The 12,369-nt window shown below is 36.2% G+C and overlaps 1 protein-coding gene across 5 annotated transcripts in view; it reads left to right on the forward strand.

Moving 5' to 3' along the window:
- NAV3 (neuron navigator 3) overlaps positions 1-12,369 on the forward strand; it is a 595,667-nt gene that overhangs the window by 545,719 nt on the left and 37,579 nt on the right. For 3 of the 5 annotated variants that reach the window (XM_025992156.2, XM_072724438.1, XM_072724440.1), the window contains 3 exons: positions 2,837-2,948; positions 9,857-9,978; positions 11,677-11,849. In XM_025992156.2, the coding sequence (XP_025847941.2) occupies positions 2,837-2,948; positions 9,857-9,978; positions 11,677-11,849 (407 nt within the window). Of the gene's footprint in view, positions 1-2,836; positions 2,949-9,856; positions 9,979-10,970; positions 10,992-11,676; positions 11,850-12,369 lie in introns of all 5 variants that reach the window. The other 2 variants (XM_072724439.1, XM_072724437.1) reach the window with 1 other exon arrangement.

The raw sequence follows: 12,369 nt of genomic DNA on the forward strand, positions 1-12,369 counted from the left end.
TGTAAATGAAACTAGGACTCAAATCCAAGTCTTTAGGCTTCTTCTGGCTTTAAAGTATGATTTTCAACAACCATATGGCATTAATAGTCTGAAAACTGTATCAAAATTTTAGTTTCATGTATAGACCAAGTCCACTTCCTTGAATAGTATCTTAAAATCTTTCCCTGCTCCCAGATGCCGAATCTGTAATCCTGATTATCTTGCCAGACCACTGCTTTTATACACTTATAACCTGCTGAGAAAGAAAAGACATGTATGAATAACTCAGGAGGCAGAAAATTTGGGGTGCTATTGGAAGTATAGGAGTGTCCTGAGCGTACTCACAGGAGACTACTGCATCTTCACTTAGGCTCCAGAGTAGAGATGGCATAGAGGACTCCCTTGGGCTCTGGGAGGATAAAAAGATTAATTTTTGGAAAGTGGGGGGACTGCATGTTATAAAAGAAGGGTGACCATGAGCTTGAGCAGCAAAGAGGGAAGAGGGAGACATACAGGGAAAAAGAAGGGATGTAGAAAGAAATGTGGAACTGAGGCTAGAAAGATGTCTAAGGAATCTGGTCCTTGAAAACAAGGAGCCATTCCAAGGCTTTTGCCATTAGACTAATATAAAAGTTAATGAAGATCGATCCCATAGTTTAACAGCATCCTCAGTAACCACTAGAAGGCTCGTGTTACATAATAGTAAGTCTATAACTAGGAAAAAATAAGATAATTGTCATGAATGCTTGTTGGCTGTCTCTAGATATTGCTCTATGCCTAACCTAAGGCTCAATAGATTATGACAATGACATAGTCTGATCAATAATTATACCTGCATTTGTAGTTCTTGTCCCTTATTAGCGCTTCTCCCCCAAGATTCTTTGAGAAAATTAAGACTTAATGCCCTGAGATATCAATTATAAATGATAAAGTAACTTCTTTTCTCTGCACCTGGAATGGTGCAAACTTTGTACCATCCATGTCAGAATTGGAAAAAAATGCTATTCAAATTATCGTTCAGATCTTTTTAAAAATAGTTTGAGATTTCTCTACAAAAGACTGAAGTTTAGACTTTGAGTCATAAAATGGATGGATAAGTCAGCTTACTCATAAAATTAAGCTGTATTTTTTAGACCTTTTATGAGATCTCATTCTTCTTTCAACGTAAGACCAGTGTTCTAGCAGATTTTTTAATCTATAGTACAAGCACTAGTGATTTTAAATTCAAGGATGAAAAATCTGATTTTAATTAAAATTTAACATGTACTTTAGTCTATATGTTGTAAAATTGCTATTTAAATTGTATGGTTTGCTAAGTGTGTGCTATAGAGCTCCTTTTGTGAATAATTTTCTGGTAAAAGCAGAATGAATTTCAGTAAACATTTTCTCTGTTGAGAGATTTATTTTAAATGGAAAATATATCAAGTTTTGGAAAACTTATGTATTATTAGAACAAGGGACAAAATTACAGAAAGAATTTGGAGAGACTGAAAAATTATGATGAATTGGATCTGAATTTTATATTGTGGCCCTGGAAGTTTCCCACAAACTGGTATTTTTCTTTTATGATAAATACATGCAAATTAAATTACAGTCAAATACTTGAAGACCCAACTGTGAATGCAAGAGGTTGCTACTGACCCTTCATTATGAAATTCTTTGACTTATAAACTATTAGAAATCTACAAGAGGCAATTGTCATGATTTTACTGCTTTACATATATTCTGGAAGGTGGAGAGTAGGAGTAACCTATTTACTATGGAGGGAAGAACCTGAGCCTGATTCTTTGATTTCTGCCAAAGATGCTAGAGAAAATGATCAATGACCATTATATTCCCTCAGAATTCTCCCTCTAAGAGACTGACAAGAATTCTAATTTTTAGAGTTGCCACCACTGCCAAGAATTTTGAATACCCCTTGTTTTCAAGCTCCTGATGGAAATACTGCCCACGCTGAAACAATACTTTTGCTTCCTTTTTTGGAGAGTCACATATCTTGTCTTCCTCATAGTCATTTCTGGTAAAATAATTCACTTCGATAACTGTGAAAGATCACATTTATATGTTCAGTGGGACACATCTTAAAGTTACTCTGGGTTCAATAAGAAAATAGATGTTTCATGACAATTTGATTTGTAAGCTTTTTTTTTTTTTTTTTTTTGTAAATTAGTATTATTTAAGGAATGTAGATTGCATGTATTTCTATTCACTTAAAAAAAATCCCTGTGTTGCTTTGGCTTGGTAAAACTGGGTCTCCAATCTAGGAATCTTACTGGATGAAAAGTATCAGAATCTAAGATGACCTTGACTTGCCCAGCAGAATTTAATAAGATGACATTTGGTAGGAATGAGTTAGGGCTGACTTCCTGCTTTTATACTTGAATATAAAGAATCCGTTCCCCAAGTGCAAAGTAAGTGAGACAAAATCTAAAGTCATCCATTCAACAAGAACTTAGCGTTTCCGGCTTACAGTAAATGCAATTTGATGCACCTGGACAGTTCTGCTAGCGAGGTGATGTAACCATGGTGGCATTAATAAGTTTGGTATAAAATGGGCAGTGTGATATCTTGCTTTATGTTGCACTGGTCAGCTTTAATTGCCATCCTTCGAAAGGAATAAAGGCTATTCAGATCACATTTATAAGAGAATAACCAAGATTTTTTTTTTTTTTAGTTTTCCTGAACATTTAGGCAAATAAGAATTGTTAGATATGACTTAATGGTGTCATCAGGCATCCAAATCTCCCAGGATGTTAGTACTATATAAAATTAAACCCACGTGATTGTGAATTATGAACAAGGACATTTTACTGTTTTCTCTAGGTATTAAAACTTCTAAATTCTATTTGTTTCACAGGAGTCTGAACTTATAGAACTAAGAGAAACCATTGAAATGCTGAAGGCCCAGAACTCTGCTGCCCAGGCAGCTATTCAGGGAGCCCTGAACGGTCCAGACCACCCTCCCAAAGGTATATTTGGAAATATTGCCATTTTTCATCCAATAGTAATAGGGATATATTTTATTTATTTATTAGAGTGAAGCTGCTTTTACTCAGGGCACTTTGTTTTATAATAAATAAATTGGTATTAATACAGTCAAAATCCCAGAATTCAAGAACAGTAGCTTTCCTTATCAATAATTTCTAATTAAGCTTAAGGAATTTGCTTCTGTAGTCATACACACATTTTTCTCCATTCTATTTAGTGAAAGTGGGGATGGGGAGGTTTCTTAATACATTCATGTCTGACTTCAAGCAAAACACACCCCGTAAGGAGTATAAAAATCTAGGTCTGAAAACAAAAATCAAATAGTCAATATGGTAAAATATCAATAATAGGTATGGGGAACAGCTCGTTCTGGATGGAGGCAGTGAAAAGGTACACTTTCTACAGAAATGTTAAAAACAGGAAGAAAAAAGACAAAGTCTGCTTTTAATTATCATTATGCCTCATCAGTTCTAAACAATAATAAAATAATCTTATTTGTCACCACACCCTCCTTAGTTTCCCACAGCAGAAATGCTTTGTATTCATGTCCTGTCATTTATTTTCCTTTGCATGGGCTCTACTTATTCATATCCTAATCTTTTCAACAGCACTCAGGATGCTCTTCATCAGCTAGAAAAATACTTTTCTAAATCCTGAATGCTCTGTCATGTATTTTTCCATCTACAGGTGAATCCATTTCAGGAGAAATCCATTTGATAGAGTCTGTTAATGTCTCCAGCAGCCAGTCACACTTCAGACCACTGGAGTGTGGGTTCTCTTACCATCAAACCAAGACTGTTCTCTCCAGGACCCATAATGACTTACAGGACACTAAATCCAATACAACATGTAAAATTCTTATTGTATTTGACAGTCTAAGTAGCATTTGATGCTGACTGTCCATTCCATCCTTCTTGACACATTTCATTTCTTCTAATGTTTGTGACATTAACATTCTTAGTTTTTCTCCTGTTCCTTTGAAATCTCTTTCAAAATTTCTTTTGCAGGTTCACTCATTTGTATCCATTTCTTAAATGTTGGTGTTTCTTAGAATCCAGTCCTCAGCTCTCTTCCTTTATGGTTTTGTACATTGTGATTCTCTTCATCCTACCCAAAAGTCTATAAAGCTCATCTAATACTCTAGCTACACTTATCTTTTTATGTGTTGGTAACTGGTAATATATCTCTCCAGGCTGGGCTCATCTGTTGAGTTACAGATCTATAAATCTAGTGCCCAAGAGAGAGCTCCATTTGGTTATCTTTGGATGTCTGTGTATCACACCCAATTCAACATCTTCAAATTTGAACTTGTCATCTTCCCTCTTAGACCTGCTATGCCTTCAGTGTTCTTGCCTCAGTAAATGATACCATCAGCCTTCCATATAGCCATAAATCTAGAGGTCATTCATAGATCGTCCTCTACTCATTCGTTAAATCATCAAGTTCTGTTGATTCCACCCATTAAATATCTCTTGGGTCTGTCCTGTTTCTCTGACCCTGCTATCACCATCTCTCATGGCTCCCCTGAACTATGACCACAAATTCCTACATCCTTCCTGCCTTTCATCTTCTATCATTTTATATCGTTTTTCACACTGAAACCAAAGCAATTATCAACAGCATATATCTACAGGTATCTCATTGCTTTTAGGATGAAATATAAACTTCTTAACATGACTTAATCTCTCTTCACCAACTTTGTTCATTCAGCAGGTATTTATTGATTGCCTATTATTAGCTAGACACTGCTCTAGGCCTTGTGCTTTGCGCCTTTTTTTGGTTGTTGTTGTTATATTGTATATTTTAGGTATCCTGAACTTCCAATTCTCTAAAAGTTCTTTGTATGTTCTGTTTATTTCTACTTAAAATTTTCTGCCTTGTTTGTTCAGTGTAAAAACTTCCTGAGACCTTAAAAGAGTTGCCCTAAGTATGCCTCCTTGACCCTTACACTGGAAAAAGTTCCTTTGTGATATTTTTTTGGAAATAACTGTACTTCGATCAAAGTTCGTATCATACTTCAATGCCTTAATTTATTTAAGGTCTACCTCTTTCTGATCAATGGTGGAGTGGTTTGTTTTTTCAGTCTAAGTGGCTGTGATGGTGCCTTAAACATAAAAGGGGCTTATTTGAATTTTAATTTATAATTTTTGGGGGACGCCTGGGTGGCTCAGCAGTTGAGCATTTGCTTTTGGCTCAGGTCGTGATCCCGGGGTCTGGGGATCAAGTCCCACATGGGCCTCCCTGCATGGAGCCTGCTTCACCCTCTGCCTCTGTCTCTGCCTCTCTCTCGCTCTGTCATGAATAAATAAATAAAATCTTCTTTAAAAATAAAAAAAAATAAAATATAATTTTAAATACTTGAATTTAAAATCTTAGGAAAAAAAATTATACAAAGTGAGATATACTTAAATTGAAGGAAAAACTGGTTCTCTAGGGGCTACTTCTGTTAAGAATTTAGCAACTTTCCATGTGGGAGAGTTGATTTATATGCCACATGGAAAATTACTGCATATTTAAAGCTTATCTTAGAGCTATAACAAAGCAGCTTATGTTCTAAATCTTCATGTCGTAAATAGGTCCAGAAGGGAATTTAAAAGGCTTAATCTTTTCTTTAACACAGTACAAGTCACTGAAGTAAAACTTTCTGGAAGGATTCCTTTTATCTTAGGCAACAGGTAGCCTAATATATCTAGTGGAGTTGAAAAAAGGAATTCCTCTGCTCAGAAATGTGGGAGGAGTGCATAAAATGAGTAAAATGATAACAATTAATATTCAAATTGGTCATTAAAGATTAAAAATATTTTTACAAGATTTAAAACTAACAAAGACAAATAATTATAAGTGTATATGGGATATTTAGATTAGGTTTTTGTAATATTAAAAGAATATGAAATTCAGTGAACACAAACTGTTTCTTACTATATTAACCATTGACATCCCATGGAGAAAATAAAGATAATCGTGTTCCTTTTCATGAGTTATTAAAGTGATTATATGAGCTATAAGCTTATAATCTGAAATCATATTGAGATTCGGTTTCTGAGACTTTTACATATTTATGTTAGGTAAATCTGTAACATATAATCTTACAATATATTTTTGGAGTGAGGCAACACTTCTTTAGACAGATCAAACTATGACAAAAAATCACAAAATTAATTAATGTAACTTTATTTTCTATTTGTGCATCACATTTACTACAAAGCCTGATAAATAATAGCAATCTATAATATAATGAATTTATTTACTCATGCACAAATGTTATTTGAATACCTGATGTATACTAGCCACTCTACTAGATCTTGAATAACAAAGATTTAAAAAAAAGTCCTCTACTCAAGGGCTCGCAGCCCACTGCCACAGAGATATAAATATCTCTGTATAACTTTATAGAGATACATGTATACAACTATATATGAAAAGTAAAGTAATGGAAAATTTTACTCTTACTTTTCAAAATGTACTACTGTTTTTTAACTCACTACCTTTGTGTATAAACATAGAATAGTTTTTCCTTGAGATGTACCAAACCGTTCAACAAAACACATAGTAAATTTCTATCAACGATGAATACATTTTTAGGAATGTTAAGCAAACTTAGTTACATTGAATGAATAATGCGAATAATATTACGCATAAGTGCTTATTGATTACCACATGTCATACAAGGTTGTGGGTATACAATGGTAAACCAAACAGATATAATCTTTGTTTCCATTAAACTTTTAGTCTTGTGGGAGAGCAGAAAATAAACAATTGTTGTGATCATTGCTGAATATGTATGCCAAAATAGTTATAAGTTCTAAAATGGACAAGAATAGGTGCCATAGAAAGCAAGGGTACCAGGGAACCTACTAGAGGTTAAGAGTCAGGAAAGGCCTTTCCCAGATAGCAACATTTAAGGGGAGATCAAGGAATAGTTATCAACTCATATGGTAAATATTGAGAGAGGAATATTCCAGAAGAATCTTGAGATAGAAAATAGACTAATCCCTTATGAAACCGATACAATGAGGAAACGTAAAACAAGTAGAATGAGGTTAGAGAGATAAATACTGACCAGATTACTGAGGGACTTTTAGGCCCTGTTTAAGAGTTGAAATGTTTTCCTTCTTATTAAAATGGGAATCTATTGAAAAGTCTTAAGAGAGTGATGATGTTTTCCTTTTAAAAAGAATTCCCTAGCTACTATCTATTGGATGGTTTGAAAGTGAGTAAGTTGGACCGCTATTCTTGCTGTAGAGCAGGTAAGTGATAGTGATAGCTTGAACGGGGGGCTGTAGTGGTATGAAGGGTAGGAAGAGGAAATGCAAACACCTAACTGATGAACAAACACCTAACTGAAATACAGACTTTTAGAGAAAGCTTCTCCATTCACTCATATTGTTATCCATTTGGTCAATCATTCTTTACTAAGCTCTGTGATGCCACATGTACTGAATCAAATACAAGCACTAGAAAGGAATAGAAAAGAGTAAAATGCATTCCTTTCATTCCATGATATTATTGAAACCATTCCTTTGCTAATCTTTGTTGGTAAATCCCATCATAACTGAAGGTACATAATACCTCCAAGGACAACTTTTGACTTTCAATTATAAGAATTACCCATCCTCTTAAATTTTGAGAGTTAATCAAAGTCAAATACAATTTATTAATTCTGGATGTATAAAAACTCTGGAGTACTTTAACACTTAGTATAATTGCTTTATCTGTCAAAGTCCACTACTAGGAAAATAAATATATCTTGATCACAAAAGCTTATAGCCAACTGCAGCAGAAATTTAAAACACAAATAAATACCAACATATTCTTCTTTTCTTTAGTCATATAACTTCCATATTCATAGATTAAGGGATACTATGCTCCTTTACTATGTAATCGAAATAGCACACATAAATAAATGCCTTTGTTCAAGTTTTTATGTTGGTAATATTTTAGGCATACAACTACAGTAAATATTCTCATCATTACTTTTTAAAGTTCTTTTAAGAGGCCAAAATCTACAAATTCTGAGAAGTAGTTTTCTTCCCTCCTCTAAAATTTGTCAGCATACTATTATCTTAATGGAAAAATTAAGGTACTTACTGATATGTACTATATGACTATAAAGATAGAGATACATACACATATATACCCACACATGTACTCATTTATTATATGTTTTGAAAGTAATGGTTATAGTTTCCTTGTCATGGGGTGTTATAATGTTAAATAAATCAGTCAACTGGAAGGCTTTGATTTTATACTATTGTTTCTATGGAAACTTTTTGAAAGCTATGCGGTAATTTCTGACATCTTAGAAGTTCCACTGAGATTTTTTTGCTTAGCAAAATTTCATTGATGCCAATTATATATAGTAATAAATTTGGCCTTAAGGCAGATTTGACCTTAAAAATCTGGGACACCTGGGTGGCTCAGTGGTTGAGCGTCTGTAGGATCAAGCCCCACATAAGGCTCCCCATGGGAGCCTGCTTCTCCCTCTGCCTATTGTCTCTACCTCTTTCTCATGAATAAATGAATAAAATCTTAAACCAAAACAATTTTATAATTTCTTAGTCTCCACTAACACTGAATATCAGTTCACCGTAAGTAGATAAAATTTTAATTTCAACAACTATAAATAAATCTTATAAGCTGATTGTATAGAGTAAATGGATATCTTCAAAACGTGATTAAATATCGAATGTTATTTTTTTTTCAAGTTATCTTGTGTGACTAGAGAAGCAGTACATGCTTTTTAGAAGCATGGCAAGCCCATATCACGTGGCAATTAGCACAATAGACGTTAGAATCTGCCTAGGTCTCAGATTGGCTCTGTGTTACAGCTATGTAGATAAAATTACTGATAAAATTACTCTGTAACCAAACTTATGTCAACCCTTGGCTTTAAGAATGAAATTAGATAAGGGGTGCCCAGGTGGCTCAGTGGAAGTACCTGCCTTCCGCTCAGGTCATGATGTCAGGGTCCTGGGATCAAACCCTACTCATCTACTCATCAGGCTCCCTGCTCAGCAGGGAGTCCACTACTCCCTCTCCCTCAGCCCCTCCCCTCCCACTCATGCTCCCTCTTTCTCTCTCTCAAATAAATAATATCTTTAAAAGGGAAAAAAAGAATGAAATTAGATAATCCCAGGGCAGAGTAAACACATAGTAAAAGCTAGCTTTACTATTATGTGGTGTTATTATTATTATTGTCATTACTGTTCCAAGTCATGGGCGGGATTATGATAGAAGAATTGCACTGCCTTAAATATGTTTTCTGTTTAGTTTACACATGCAGTAAACACAGTTTCTCTCTTGAGCACCTTCCCCTCACTGGCTCTTTGACCTTGGCCAAGTTACTTTTTTGCACTTTAATTTCATCATCTATGAACTGAATGGCTTAAGTGACTTCCAAGGTTTGTTTTGGCTCTATCATGGTATGATTCTATGAAATGGAAAATTAATATATTTGGCTCTGGCAGCTTTATTCAAAGCACTAATATTAAAAAGACACAATTAGTTCTCATGCTTTTATGAGTTTCCATTTACTCCCTGGAAGTAATCATTTGGAATAAATCACTTTGGAATATCTGTTTGATCCAGGTATTCAGCAGAAATCACTAGCATAGGATTTCATTTTTGGATAAAACTCAGAACTCATTAAACCACCAGTGCTACAGACCTATATGAGATACCCAGTGAATCTTAATGCCGATAACCCAGTTAATTAAAGCAAATGAGGCTGTACTTTATTAAACTTATAAAACCAAAACTGCACTGAAATCATCGGTACAAAGCCATGTTGACTTTTATTAGCGGACTTCCTCTCAGAAAGCCTAGAAGTCATATGTGTTCACAAGGAAGGTCTTTAGGAGCTAATGTGATGCTCTCTATCTGTTGCTAGATCTCCGCATCAGAAGGCAGCATTCTTCTGAGAGTGTTTCTAGTATCAACAGCGCCACAAGCCATTCCAGCATTGGTAGTGGTAATGATGCTGACTCCAAGAAAAAGAAAAAGAAAAACTGGGTAAGCCATGGTCATTCATCTCATGCTGAAGCTTATTCTTGCACCATGAGTCAGGTGGTTCCCCCCCCCCCCCCTTGAGCTTTAGAAATCCGTATCAGTTTACAAAGAGTCTCATTCAAGTGACTGGCCCCTGGAACGCTGTCCTCATCACCAAAATTAGGGCGGCATGGTGCTGAGGAGCGTATATTTTCACCAGGACTAGGTTTGGGTTTGAATCCCAGCTCTGCCACTTACTAATTGGACCTGAGGCAGGCTGCTTCACCTTTTGAAGGGGCCCACCTTTACTCGTCTACAAAAATAGGATAATTAATACGAACTTTATAAAGTTGTTGTAGGAGAAATAAGATGACATCTGTTCATAAGCCCTGAGAGAGCAGGGGTTTACTATGGAGATAAGGAAAGAAAAGATGGGGGTGGCGGTGGGGGTGGGGTGGTGACGGTGGCAGTACTGATGGGTGTGGAGGAAGAGAAGAAATGAATCCTGAAAAAAAGGAAAGAAGAAACCTTGAAAGTCTCCCCCACTCTCACTTCAACGGGGCATAGTGTGAATAAAGCTTCACCTCATAAGAGATCAACTACATTATTAGTGTCTGCTTTCTGGTTTTTTTACAAGGGGATATTGCAGAGCTACAGAAATGCACTTTAACAGAGCAGTGCTTTACATTTACTAGGATGTAATTTATGATAACACAAAGCAGTTGCTAAAAAACTGAGGGGAAGATGCTATCACAGCAAAATGTTCAGAAACCATAATCATGCAGTAACGGATTTCTTTTAATACCATGGAACGAAGGTAGATATTTAAATAAGGACAGCTGTCGATGAAATCCAAAACCTAACTATCAGAGGATTTTACTGGAGTGCCTATTATAAAGAATGAAAGAAATATCTTTTTTGTCTTAAAAAAATGTTTATACAGGTAATATTTTACAATACTGATCAGCCTTCATTCCCTTGATTTGTAATTCCACACTCTTTCATGTTTCTGCAAGGTGAACTCTAGAGGAAGTGAGGTGAATATGAACTGTGGGCAGTTTGGCATGCATCTATAAAAAATACCCTACCTTGGCATGAATGCTATTCATTTTGGCAGTAGGCTTTTTATACCTTTTAAAAACAGATTACCTTGTATGTCTTTTCTTTGTGTCTTTTCATTTTAATCTCAAATTTTAAAGAGAAGAGGTAAAAACCACTTTCTGAATAGAGCTGTAGGGGAGACCGATTCTGGTTTTGAATGGTACGGGAACTGAAAATTTGAATAGAAAATCACAATTAATGAAGTGTTAGGTGAATTTGATTTCATTTTGCTTTTTAAGTTTATACTGTCAGCGGGACATGACTTGACTGTAGCGCTAAAGTGGCCATTTAAAACAAATTGCCTTGAAGAGAGAAGCATTGGGAGTGGAGATCCCTTCAAGGTACTTAGTTTTAAATGAGTGCTCTGACAGCCGTGCCCTTGACCCTGCACTATTTAAAAGCCTTCCGTGTTTGCGCTGCGCTGGATTAATATAGGAATAAAACAAAACCCCAAACGCGGTATCATTTTTTTCTTAGAGATACCGCGCTGCAGCTGTTAATACTCTGCTTGTACATACTGACCCCAGGCAGTGGCTAGGATGGCACCTGCAAACTAACGCCCCAAAGCAAAATTCTCCAAGTGCAAAAAGACAAGACAGGTAATTTCTGTCCTCTTTTCAGCTGAGAAGCTCATTCAAGCAAGCCTTTGGGAAGAAAAAGTCCACCAAGCCTCCTTCCTCACATTCGGACATTGAAGAGCTTACTGACTCCTCCCTGCCAGCGTCCCCTAAAGTCCCCCATGGTGCGGGTGACTGCGGCTCCGCATCCATGAAGCCCTCACAGTCGGCCTCAGCGTAAGTCCCTCGGTCTGCAGGATGCTCAAGTCTTCTTATAAAACAACTTGGGGCCGGGCCCATGTTTGTGTTGTAAATGCAGCCGGGTTGTACTCTCACGGTGGCAACAGCACCTGTGCCCGTCGCTTTCAGATCTCCCTAGAACTGTGGACAGCTTTGGTTTCTCCTTCACTTTTCCCATATTAGAATCTGAGTGCTTTTGTGATCTCATTCTCCCACTTTTCTGAGTCTAGTTTTCTTTTCACTTGCACTTGTCCATGTATCTGTCTCACTGTGCGTTCAATGCAGGTCACCCTTTGTCTGGCCACCAAAGAAACGGCAAAATGGCCCTGTGATCTACAAGCATAGATCCCGGTAAAACGGCGTGTGATGCATGAAACTTGCCAAGATCCAGGTCCTAACCTAAGCAGTGTTTGCTTTTGCTCTTTCTAAAATCGCTCGCATGCATTTCAGTGATAAAAACCACCTCTGTCTTTCTGGTTTTGGGGTCCAGCTTGTTTTCCTAAAACCTAGCTGTAAT

Source organism: Vulpes vulpes, chromosome 10, assembly GCF_048418805.1.
Source record: "Vulpes vulpes isolate BD-2025 chromosome 10, VulVul3, whole genome shotgun sequence".
NCBI classification, from domain to species: domain Eukaryota; kingdom Metazoa; phylum Chordata; class Mammalia; order Carnivora; family Canidae; genus Vulpes; species Vulpes vulpes.